This window comes from Bison bison, unplaced genomic scaffold (assembly GCF_000754665.1).
Source record: "Bison bison bison isolate TAMUID 2011002044 unplaced genomic scaffold, Bison_UMD1.0 scf7180017850700, whole genome shotgun sequence".
NCBI classification, from domain to species: domain Eukaryota; kingdom Metazoa; phylum Chordata; class Mammalia; order Artiodactyla; family Bovidae; genus Bison; species Bison bison.
In genome coordinates, this window is record NW_011481273.1 from 17,696 (window position 1) to 29,213 (window position 11,518).

The 11,518-nt window shown below is 55.8% G+C and overlaps 1 protein-coding gene across 1 annotated transcript in view; it reads left to right on the top strand.

The window, feature by feature from the left end:
• Positions 1–6,020, top strand: part of MAEA (macrophage erythroblast attacher) — a 13,518-nt gene extending 7,498 nt beyond the window's left edge. Inside the window, exons 6-10 of the mRNA XM_010849027.1 lie at positions 832–908; positions 1,036–1,144; positions 4,251–4,384; positions 4,656–4,851; positions 5,129–6,020. Of these exons, the coding sequence (XP_010847329.1) occupies positions 832–908; positions 1,036–1,144; positions 4,251–4,384; positions 4,656–4,851; positions 5,129–5,224 (612 nt within the window). The 3' untranslated portion in view covers positions 5,225–6,020. The remainder of the gene's footprint in view (positions 1–831; positions 909–1,035; positions 1,145–4,250; positions 4,385–4,655; positions 4,852–5,128) is intronic.
• The last annotated feature ends 5,498 nt before the right edge of the window (positions 6,021–11,518 follow it).

Consider the following 11,518-nt stretch of genomic DNA (forward strand, 5'->3'; position numbering starts at 1 on the left):
TTTTTGGTAAAATAATCCAGGTTTTTTATCTTAGGTCACAAAAGTTAATTTTGCCTGTTTGTCCTCTACCCCTAGCTGCAGGAGTTTTAGCCCAAATTGGGTTGATATTGCTAAGGTTTCAAAGTTCACTTGGCTCCTTTCAAGCTACCCCACTGATGCGGCCGTATTAGCATCCCCCCGGGTCTCCTGTAGAGCCTCGGGACAGATGCCTCCCAGATGGAGCTGGCCCACAGCCGCTTCCCAGCACAGCAGCCCCAGCCCCAGGGCCCTCGCACCCGCGGCACATCCTGGGCTCTTCCAGGAGCCGGCCCTGACCTGCTTGCCCACCTCTGGCATCTTCGCCCGGTCCTGGCCACGTGCTGAGGCCCCGCCCACCCAGGGCCTCTGAGCTGGCTCATTCCTAGGTTCGCCGTGGCCCACACTGTGAGAGGGTCCTCATGCGGGGCTCTGTCCCCCCGGAGCCCTTGGTGTGGCCCGGGGCTGGAAAGAGGAGGCCTGTGGGTAGGAGGGAGTGGCGAGGGCACTGTGCTGAGTCTGCTGACCAGGCTGTTGCGTCCGTGCAGCCAGCTGCAGCTTGGGAGCACCCCTGCTGCTCCTCGCCCCATGTCCGCCCGGCCCTCCCTGGCCTGGCCCTGAGAGATGTGGGGTGGGGCCGGGCCATGGCCTGTCAGGACCCAGCAAGTGTTGGCGGCAGGTTGAAATTAGGATTTCAGCAGCAGCCCTGCCTCCCCGGCAATGCCGAGCTTCTGTAGCAGTGTGTGCGGCCTCGAGCCGGGACGTGGCTTCAGGTGGGCCTGGCTAAGCTGGTCCTTATCTTGTCTTCACCCTCAGAGCTGCCTGGAGTTTAGCCTGAGGATCCAGGAGTTCATTGAGCTCATCCGGCAGAACAAGAGGCTGGATGCAGTGAGGTAGGACCCCCCAATGTGCGGGGCAGGCTTCTGGGCCCTTCCCGGGCTAGGTGTGGGCAGGCGCAGCTGGTGCCTGGGTGGGGGCGGTGGGAATGCAGACGTCTCCAGGCTGCGCTTGCCTTTCCAGACACGCGAGGAAGCACTTCAGCCAGGCTGAGGGGAGCCAGCTGGACGAGGTCCGCCAGGTCATGGGCATGCTGGCCTTCCCGCCGGACACACACATCTCCCCCTACAAGGTACTGCGTGCCCCGGGCTTAGGGTTGGGCTGGGCCTGCAGTCACTGCCACTGACCAGCATGGCCCGCACACCACCTAGGCATTTTTTCCCACCTTGTTCCCGTTTTGCTGGCAAAATCTTTGATCAGAATGGCTCCTAAAGCACTTCTGCTGGAAAGGGCAGTTCCAAGTGCCTGCTCACTCCTCTGGAGGCCCGGTCAAGGCTGGACAGGCCTGGCCTCTGCATGGTTCTGCTGGCGTCTTTGCTGACCTCGTTTGTTCCTGCTCTGTTCTCTTCCCTGCGTCAGGATCACTGGGCTCATCTCCCCTCATCCCCCCACCCCCAGGATAAACACCCAAGAGAAGCCAAGCCACACCTTCCCCACTCTGCACAGAGACAGCTTCAGCTGGATGCTAGACTCACCACCCACAGCCCCCGTCCACAAGCACAGCTCTGCCAGGTTGCCACCCTTTGTACCAGGAGCCTTCGCTCCAGTTCCCAGTACCTCGGTCCTCGCGGGTCTGAGGTCTCATCACAGTGGCCTTGATGGTGCTGGTGCACAGCTCTTAGATTTCTCTGTGGAGGCTGGGGTGTGCTCTGCCATTCCCTTCTCTTCCTGAACCCTCACTCTGAGGGCCCGTTCTGTTGGTCTAGCTGCTGCTCCGTGTGGTGGAGCCCACCCCCGGGTCCAGGTGCTTGTCGCCACAGCGTCCACGCCTGGTAGGCGTCCTCTGCTAACCTCTCCTGGCGGCTGCAACAGCACACCACAGACCAGGGCTGTGAGCAGCAGGGTGGACTGCTCAGGGTTCGAGAGGCTGGAAGTCCGAGGTCAGGTGCCAGCCTGGGTCACTTCTGCTGGGTCCTCCCACAGTGGGAGGGTCGGGAGCTCTCTGGGGCTCTTCTTAGAAGGACAGTAATCCCATTTGTGAGCCCCTGCCCATGACCTCATCCCCTCCCAGAGGGCCTCTCCCGGCCGTCACTGTGGGCCTCAGTGTTTCAGCGGTGTACTTGTGGGCAGAGGGTAAAACCCTTGGGTGCTGGACCCACTGTGTCCTCTGGGCCGTGAAGCTGGCCTCTGTCCAAGGCCGAGTGTTGCCCTGCAGCCCCGCTGCCCCTCAGTGTTGTGTGGGAGCCTCTGGGCAGACCCAGCCCCCACCGCCCAAAGTGCCTGCAGGTCCTTTGAAAGCTGCTGGAAGCTTCTTCCCAACTGAATTCACACTTTCTGTGGTGTTTGGGAATATAATAAATCAGCAGGTCACAAAGATCTTCAGGTCTAAACTCAGATTTTAACTCATAGCGTTTTCTCTTCAAAGTGCAGTAAAGGCTGGCTGCCCTTGGGGGTGAGGTGCCCAGCTCAGGAGGGTGTGGAGCACGTCCCTTCACTCCTTGGTGAGGCCTCACAGCAGCTGTAAAGAGCCAGGCAGCAATGTCATCGCTGCTGTTGGAGCCAGAGGGACCGAGCCTCGGAACAGACCCCAGGGCAGGCGTCCCCTCCCCTGGGCAGAGTTCTCCACTAACTGGGACACAACAGTCTTTGGCTGTTCAGGTTGGTCTGGCAGGTTCAGTTCAGTCACTCAGTCATGTCTTACTCTGCGACCCCATGGACTGCAGCACGCCAGGCCTCCCTGTCCATCACCAACTCCCAGAGCTTGCTCAGACTCACGTTCATCGAGTTGGTGATGCCATCCAACCATGTCATTCTCTGTTGTTCCCTTCGCCTCCTACCTTCAGTCTTTCCCAGCATCAGGGTCTTTTCCAATGAGTCAGCTCTTCGCATCAGGTGGCCAAAGTATTGGAGCTTCAGCTTCAGCATCAGTCCTTCCAGTGAATATTCAGGACTGATTTCCTTTAGGATGGACTGGTTGGATCTCCTTGCAGTCCAAGGGACTCTCAAGAGTCTTCTCCAACACCACAGTTCAAAAGCATCAGCTCTTCCATGCTCAGCTTTCTTTACAGTCCAAGAAAGCTGGTCTGGCAGGTTAAGTAGCACCAAAGAGACCTGGATGACAGGAGTGCCATGACCCCCCCATGACAGGTGGGGGGTCTCAGGTACAGGAAGCTCAGAAACAGAGTTGGGACGGTTGTCCTGGAAGCAGGAGCAGGGGACCAGACACTCCTGACACGTGCTGGAGCCGCCTCATTAAGGGAGTGATGCCTTCGTCCCTTGTGGCAAGAGGTCAGACGTGTCCAGATGGGTCACAGTGGGAATGAACAAAAGTACTTTGTTTTGAGAGGGGCTGTAGCAGAGACTCGGAGAAGGCAATGGCACCCCACTCCAGTACTCTTGCCTGGAAAATCCCATGGACGGAGGAGCCTGGTAGGCTGCAGTCCATGGGGTCGCTAAGAGTCAGACACGACTGAGCGACTTCACTTTCACCTTTCACTTTCATGCACTGGAGAAGGAAATGGCAACCCACTCCGGTGTTCTTGCCTGGAGAATCCCAGGGACGGGGGAGCGTGGTGGGCTGCCGTCTATGGGGTCGCACAGAGTCAGACACGACTGAAGCGACTTAGCAGCAGACTGCAGGGCTCACAGCTGGTGCTGGGTGTGGCAGCCCCTAGGGGTGGTCCTCCTTCACCATGGACTGTTGGATGAAAGAAATGTTAAAAATCATTTTTTAAATGTTGGAAGTGTGATGTGCGCCCTATGCCAGGGCTCTGAGGAGCTCACAGAACCTTTGACTGTGCCCTTGCTTGGCTGCCTTTCCCTCCCTTCCTGCCCTCACCCCTTCTTGAGTCTAAACCTAGGTGGTTTTAGGGACCAACATGAGCCAGATTTAACTTTCTATTCTAATAAGCTGTTCCCTGGAATAAGGCTTCTCCTTGCAAACCTTAATGCTCTTAGCAAGAGGTTCTGGACCTTGCTCAGTGAGTGGCTTTCCTTCCAGCCCCGAGTCCTTGACTTGTCTCCGGGCCACAGGACACACACTCCAGAGCATCAGCGTAGGCTCAGAACGAGTCGGTGTCCCAGAAAGGGAGTCAGCGGTGGCCTGGCAGTGGGCGGAAGTCGAGGCTGTCCTCTGGGCGCCGGCGCGTGGCTGAGCGGGGTGGCTCTCATCTTGCATCTGCAGGGAAGAGACTTCGAGCTTGTTTCCTGTTATCACGACTCTGCCCCGCTTCTTCCAGGACCTGCTGGACCCGGCGCGGTGGCGGATGCTGATCCAGCAGTTCCGGTACGACAACTACCGGCTGCACCAGCTGGGAAACAGCTCAGTGTTCACCCTCACCCTGCAGGCCGGCCTCTCGGCCATAAAGACCCCGTATCCTGCTCTCGGGGAGTGCTCCCCACGTGCCCCTCCTAGTGCGGGGCTGGTGTCCAGACCCCGCTCCTCACCAGTTAGTCCCTGTCCTTGAAGCTTGTGCAGTGCCCCCAGCCCCCAGCCCCTGCCTTAATTGCATTGCAGCCCCAGTGTTGAGACAGTGCCAGGAGGGCTCCCGTGCCCAGACAGGGACCATAACGCTCAATAGCCTCCGTGGGGTGCTCGGGACCCTGGGACCTCGGCTGGCCCACCCTCCTTAACCCGTGCGCAGGCAGTGCTACAAGGAGGACGGCAGCTCGCGGAGCCCTGACTGCCCGGTATGCAGCCGCTCGCTGAACAAGCTGGCGCAGCCCCTACCCATGGCGCACTGCGCCAACTCGCGCCTCGTCTGCAAGATCTCGGGAGATGTCATGAACGAGAACAACCCGCCCATGATGCTGCCCAACGGCTACGTCTACGGCTACAACGTGAGGGCCGGGGGGCAGGGCCTGTGCGGAGGGGGCGGGGTCACGTGTGGGGCGGGGCCAGGGCAGAGCGCCCCGCGGGTTGGTGCCTGATCTGTCTGCAAGGCAGGTTGGGGGCAGTGGAGAAAGCTCAGGACTTCTTGGCAGGGGTACCTGCAGAAAGTGACTTTAGTGAAATGAAGCGATTTGTTTCCTGAGAGTCGGTTCTGTGGGTTTCTCATAAGAAACCTTGATGTAAACTGGATTGGCCCTTCTTAATGCGCCTGGTCTTTCTTTTTAGTCCCTGCTCTCTATCCGGCAGGATGATAAGGTCGTCTGCCCAAGAACCAAAGAGGTCTTCCACTTCTCCCAGGCTGAGAAGGTGTACATCATGTAGGCGGTCGCCACGCCGAGCGGCCTCAGGCCCCTGCCTACCTGCCTTTCTGTTTCTGCGACCAAAGATCAGTGAGCAACGACAACACTCCTGGGAAGAGAGGAGGAAAGATTTAACAAGCGTGCACTCGATTTTGAAACATGTCAGCTGTTGACGCTTCTGAAGTGCTTTCACCTTTCAGAGAAACTTCTTTACAGACTGACCATGCGGAGGGAGGCTGGAACCTTTCACCACAGGAACTGATTCCTTCCCTGTGTTCTCACAGTCCCTTCCCTTCTGCTAACAAGGACCCCCCCCCCCGCCCCGGGGCGGACTGGCCCTTGGCCATGGCCCCGGAGCAGTGGTGGCCACGCCAGACCGACCTGTGGTGAGTTGGTGCCACGAGGGACCCTGTCACTTCTCTGTAGAGCTGCTGCCAAAATGCGGGCACAACGGCTGCAGGTGGCGCTGGCCTCCAGGACCGCTGCCTGCCCCGGGCCGCACCCGAGAGGCCGCGTTCAGCCGTGTGGGTTCAGGGTCACGTCCCTCGCGCCGCCTCATCTCCTGCCTGAGAATGTATCTCGTGGAAACCCACTGGACCGGTGTCTGCAGAGGCCTTGCCGACGGCTCAGTGACTCTAGCTCTAAACACTATTCATTACAGAAGCCAGTAGTTCAGTTGAAGTAACCACCAATGACTTTTCAAATCAGACGAACTGTTGTAGTTTACACGAAACCGTATGGTAGAGGTTTGTACTCAGCGCTTATTTTTGCATGTTGATGTTGATTAGCTAATAAACTGTAAACGTAAGACTCGCCAGAAAAGGCGTTTCTACTTTTCCTTTCGGGTGCGGCGGCAGCACGTCGGACCCTGTGGGTGGTGTCTGCCGCCTGGCTGTTAGTTCAGGGTGGGCCCCGGGGCGCCGGAGAACTGCACTCACGTGATCGTGTCCTGCCCCAGGGCACCCTCAGCCTCATGGCATCCCTAAGCAACCCCCGATACTAGGGGTCCCCCTGGGGTCCTTCGTGGCATCTGAAGCGCCTCCTCCTGAGCAGGAATGGGGGCTGCTGTGCAGCCCTGCCTGCTGACCATCAGCAGGAATGGTGCCCTGGGAGGTTAAGGGTTAGAACTCGGGGGCCACATCACGGTGGCCAAAGAGGGCTCGGAACCAGCTGAGGCCGTCTTGGCCTGGTGAAGGCAGGGCGCACCTCCTGGGCCGCCTGGTCCATCAAGTCCCCAGTGCCCAGCCCAGGTGAGCTCTGGTCCGCTCACCTCTGTCCCCATCGTTCTGCAGACACCTCCTGTGAGGATCAGGGTGGGCTCCGTGGCCTCTGCTGACCACTTCCTCACGCCTGTTCTCTGCCGCGTTTCCTGGCTGCCTCCTTCCTGGACTCACCACTGAACTGCCCTGGCCCTCAGCCCACCCGGCCTCCTTGTTGGTGCTGGCCACTCTAGCCTCAAGCCTCGATCTGGCTCTCTGCTTCCTTGCCAGGTGCCCACGCTGACCTCTATGCCCTGGGTCCACGTCCCAAGGAGAGTGTGGCCTCCAGGTTGTGACTGCTCTGCTTAGTTGGGGCCAAGGATAGAGCACTATTTAAGTGGGGTCTCCCCGGGCCCGCGTCCACACGCCGCCTGTCAGGCCCGGCACACATGTGGGCCTGCGTCTCTGCAGGCACTTGGGCAGAGCTGTCAGTGAGGTGATGGGTTCCTTGCTGCCATCCATACCCAGGGCGGGGGACAGTGGGGGGTCTCTGCTGGCCTTGCCCGCATCTCTGTCTGCTTTCTTGCTCTTTGCTTTCTATGGAAGTAGGTCTTACGAGCACATGGAGGAGATGGATTTTGGCCACGTGTCTGGTGCGCATGGCCTGCAAGCCAGTCCAGCCCTCTGGGCTGCCCCCAAGGCCTTCCCAGGCCAGTGTCCTGGGCAACCCTGCTTCTTGGTGAGAGTGACTCAGGCAGGCCACTCAGGCATGGTGCAAACAGAACCCCACTCTCAGGTCCCTGGTGGCTCACCCACAGGCAAGGCAGCTCATCCTTTTTGCTGCCCGTGGTGCCCACTGGCGCATGAGGGTGACTTTCTGTCTGCACACCAGTGGACATAGGTTGCTTCCAGGTAAACCGGCCATGAGCATTCTTGGGCATGACTTTTGCTGAGCACGCACTTGCGCTCTATGGGAGGATGTGGGGTTGCTGGTTGTGTGTTAATGTTTGCTAGACAGCTGGCCAGCGTGGGCCCCACACCCTCGTCAGGCTCGGCGCCCGCCTTCCATGTACGCTGGATGTGCTGTTGGCTGTCAGCGCCAGCTTGCCATGGGCTTGTTCAGCTGTGAGCATGGCATGTGTGGGAACATGGGTCCTGAGTCAACAGCTGGGTGAGTTTTGCTGAATGTTCACACACCTCAGCTAGCAGCCCCAGGTAGCGGGCACCCCGGCCCCCCAGACTCTACTCGCCCCACACAGCCATCGTGCCTGTCTTCATGATTCAGGTTGAGTTTCACCTCCACTCAAAACGAATCACAGACTGAGCTCTGGGTCTCTGCCAAGTCTCACCCAGAAACACCCAGGTCCCTGCGGCCCTGCTTCTCCCCGCACACCCAGTGTGGCTGTCCGCCCGCCACGGACACGCAGGCAGTTCCCAGGACAGTTGGTACCCAGGATGGCTGATACCACGACTCCGGACGTGTCTTCATTCCTCCTGGGCAGACGCCTGCAAGTAGAGTTGTTGTGTCCTGGTGTCCCAGAAACCTTGAAACCAGGGAGTGTGGGTCCTTTTAGTTGACTCATTGTCGTGGTTTTCTAAACTGCATTTTAGAACCAGCTCATAAGGGTCTACCGGGAAAAAACCAGTCTGTGGGGTTTAAACTGGAATTTCGTAGAATCTCTAGATCAACTTGAGCACGGTCTCTGTCTACTTGAGATGGGAGGATATTCCCATGATCCCAGAGGCCACAGGTCCAGGAATAAGGTGCCGGCAGCTGGATCCTGGTGAGCCCCTGTCCAGCACCTGCTCCCCCTGCCCACACAGGACACTGGTCCTACAGCATTGGGGTCCCACCCTCGCACCCTTGTGACCTCACTTAACTGCCTCCAAACAGAGTCACAGGGAGATAACGGTTTGAGGGAGGGCCCTGATCTAGTCCGTAACAGGGGCTTAAAGCCAACAGTTCTGAGTCTTGCAGCCCATGATACGCATCTCACCACGTGCTCACTCAGATTTACTTGATTTTTCTCATTCACATTTTATAGTTTTTAGTGTACATACCTTGGACATATTTTGTTAACCCTAATTACCTCAAGATTTTTAATGCTACTGTACGCTCAATCTTTAAATCGCCCTTTCCAGTGGTTCCAGTGTGGTAACAGACAGTGATTTTGTATAGACCTTGTAGCCTGTGCCTTGTGAAGTCCCTCCCTAGTCTTACTTTTCGGTAAATTTTAAGACATATTCTGTGTACACGGTTGTATCATCTGTAAATAGAGAGTTCACTTCTTCCTGATGTCCATGTCTTGTGTCTTTTTCTTCCCTTCTTGTACCAGCCAGAGCCTCCAGCTCATGGTTAAAACAGGAGGGGGTGTCGTGGCCTTGTCTCCACTCTTGGGCAGAGAGTGTCACCTTTCACTGTTAAGAAGTTTGATGTTTCTGCAGATTTCCCAGGGTGTTCCTTAGCAGGTTGAGGGAGTCTCCTGAGAATTATTATCGTGAATTGATGAATTTTGTCAAATGTTTTTTTTTTTGGTCTAAGGAAATTACCATGTGATTTTTCTTCTTTATTCTGTTGATACGGAGAATTACATTCTTTGATTTGAATGGGTAAACAAAACTTGCCTTCCTGGATAAACCCCACTTGGCGTGTTGTGTTCTTTATGTATTGCTGGGTTTGACCTGCTTGGGCCCTCGCTGAGCGCATCATCTGTAATGTGCTGTTACATGTAACGCCTGGAGGACCTGTCATGAGGTGCAGCCATTCCTCTTCTCGATCATTTGTTTCTCAATTTTTCCTTGATCAGTTTAGCTACAGTCAGCTTTCTATCAATCAGAATTTCAATTTTATAGATATTACAAAGCGTATTTTGGATTATTGCCTCCCATTGTTTGACTATTTTCAATTGATTTCTGCTCTTGTTTTCTTCCTTCTGCTTATTTTGGGTTTGTTGTTGTTCAGTCGCGCAGTCATGTCCGACTCTTTGCAACCCCATGGACTGCAGCATGAAGGCTTCCCTTCACAATCTCTTGGAGTTTGATCAAACTCATGTCCATTGAGTTGGTGATGCCATCCAACCATCTCATCCTCTGTCGTCCCCTTCTCCTCCCGCCTTCAATCTTTCCCAGCATCACGGTCTTTTCCAATGAGTCAGCTCTTCATATCAGATGGCCAAAGTATTGGAGTTTCAGCTTCAGCATCAGTCCTTCCAGTGAATATTCAGGACTGATTTCCTTTAGGATGGACTGGTTGGATCGCCTTGCTATCCAAGGGATTCTCAAGAGTCTTCTCCAACACCACAGTTCAAAAGCATCAACTCTTTGGTGCTCAGTTTTCTTTATGGTCCAACTCTCATATCCATACGTGACTGCTGGAAAAACCACAGCTTTGACTATAGGGACCTTTGTTGGCAAAGTGATCGTCTCTGGTTTCTAACACTGTCTAGGTTTCTCATAGCTTTCTCAAAGAGCAAGCATCTTTTAATTTCATGGCTGGGGTCACCATCCACAGTGTGTTTGGAGCCCAAGAAAATAAAGGCTATTTTGGATTTAATTATTCTTTTTCTAGCTTCTTAAGGGGAAGATCACTGCTGTGGAACCTTTCATCTCTAACATAAACATCCCTACATTTTAATGTTTAATCTTCACGCAGTTAAAAATACTTTAGTCTCCCTTGTGATTGTTTCACGTGACCCGTGACTATTTAGATGTCTGATGGCTAATTTCCAAATATGTGGAAATTTTCCAAATATTAAATTCTAATTTAATTCTGAAGTTCTGTAACATTTCTTAAACCGTAAAACTGCTGGTGATGAATTCCCTCAGCTTTTGTCCGAAATGCCTGCATCCCAGCTTCCTTAGTTTGGGGGCACGTTCCGCGGCAGGTACGATCCAAGGTTGACAGTGTGTTTTCTTTTACTGCTGCAGGGTTTTTCTTCATTGCCTTGCAGCTTGTGTTGTTTTGGCCAAGAAATTTGCTGCTCTCCTATCTTTGTAATGTCCCTTTTCTCTCCAACTGCTTTTAAGGTGCTTCCTTGTTCTTGTTGATTCAACATTCAACAAGTATTGACACCTACTGTGTGCCTGACATCATGGAGCATACCTCCTGAGAACAGAAGAGGAAGAACCCCAATAACCTTAGGATGAGATTACAAGCCTGTGTGAGGGTTGTAAGTGCCGTGGGACGGGCAGGCAGGGCGGTTTCCCTGGTGGCTCAGCAGTAAAGAATCCACCTGCCAGTGCAGGAGACACGGGTTTGATACCTGGGCCAGAGGATTCCACAGGCCGCAGAGCAACACAGCCCGTGTGTCACAACTACTGAGCCTGGGAGCCACAAGTACTGAGCCTGCACACCTAGAGCCCGTGCTCCACAATGAGAAGCCGTGCACCGCAACTAGAGGAAAACCCACATGTGCACCAAGACCCAGCACAGCCGAGAAGAAAGGGCAGGTGGGGGCTTGTTACAGCAAGGGAGGTGAGAGGCTGAAGGAAGACATGCAGGGTGGGATGCACAGCCTTGCAGGCGTGGGGTGGCTTCCGGAAGCCCCACCAGCTGTAGGGGCAGGGAGAGCAGGAGGGAGGTGGCCTGGTGAGCGGCACAGACCCGGAAGGCCCCCGTGGTCTGTTAAAGGTTCTGGCTTCACCTTGGGATGGGAGCCACTGAAGGGGCGAGGGGATCACACGATCTGACTTTAGCCTCTAGGGGGTCCCTCTGGCTGCTGCGAGGTGAATGGTCTCTAGGGGGCAGGAGGGCAGGGGTGACTGCGGTGACCGGCTGAGGGTATGTGGCAGGGACCTGGTGGTGGCCGTAGGGTGACCAAGTGCGCAGATTCTGAATCCCCTCTGAAGGTGGGGCTGTCCGGACATCTGGGCTGGGGGAAGGAAGAGGGGTCGAGGGGTCCTCCTAGGTCATTGGCCCGAGAGCGTGGAAGGACAGAGGACCCTCCATCAGCTGAGACGAGTGGGTGGTGGGGCAGAGACAGGTCTCCAGGAGCTGGGTGGCGAGAGCCGTGGAGGGGAGTCCGGGAAGGGGAGCTGGATAGAGGGGGTCCCCTTCGCACGGGAAACACTCTGTAGCCACAGAAGGGAGACCAGAGGCGGGGGGCTGCGCCGGGGGG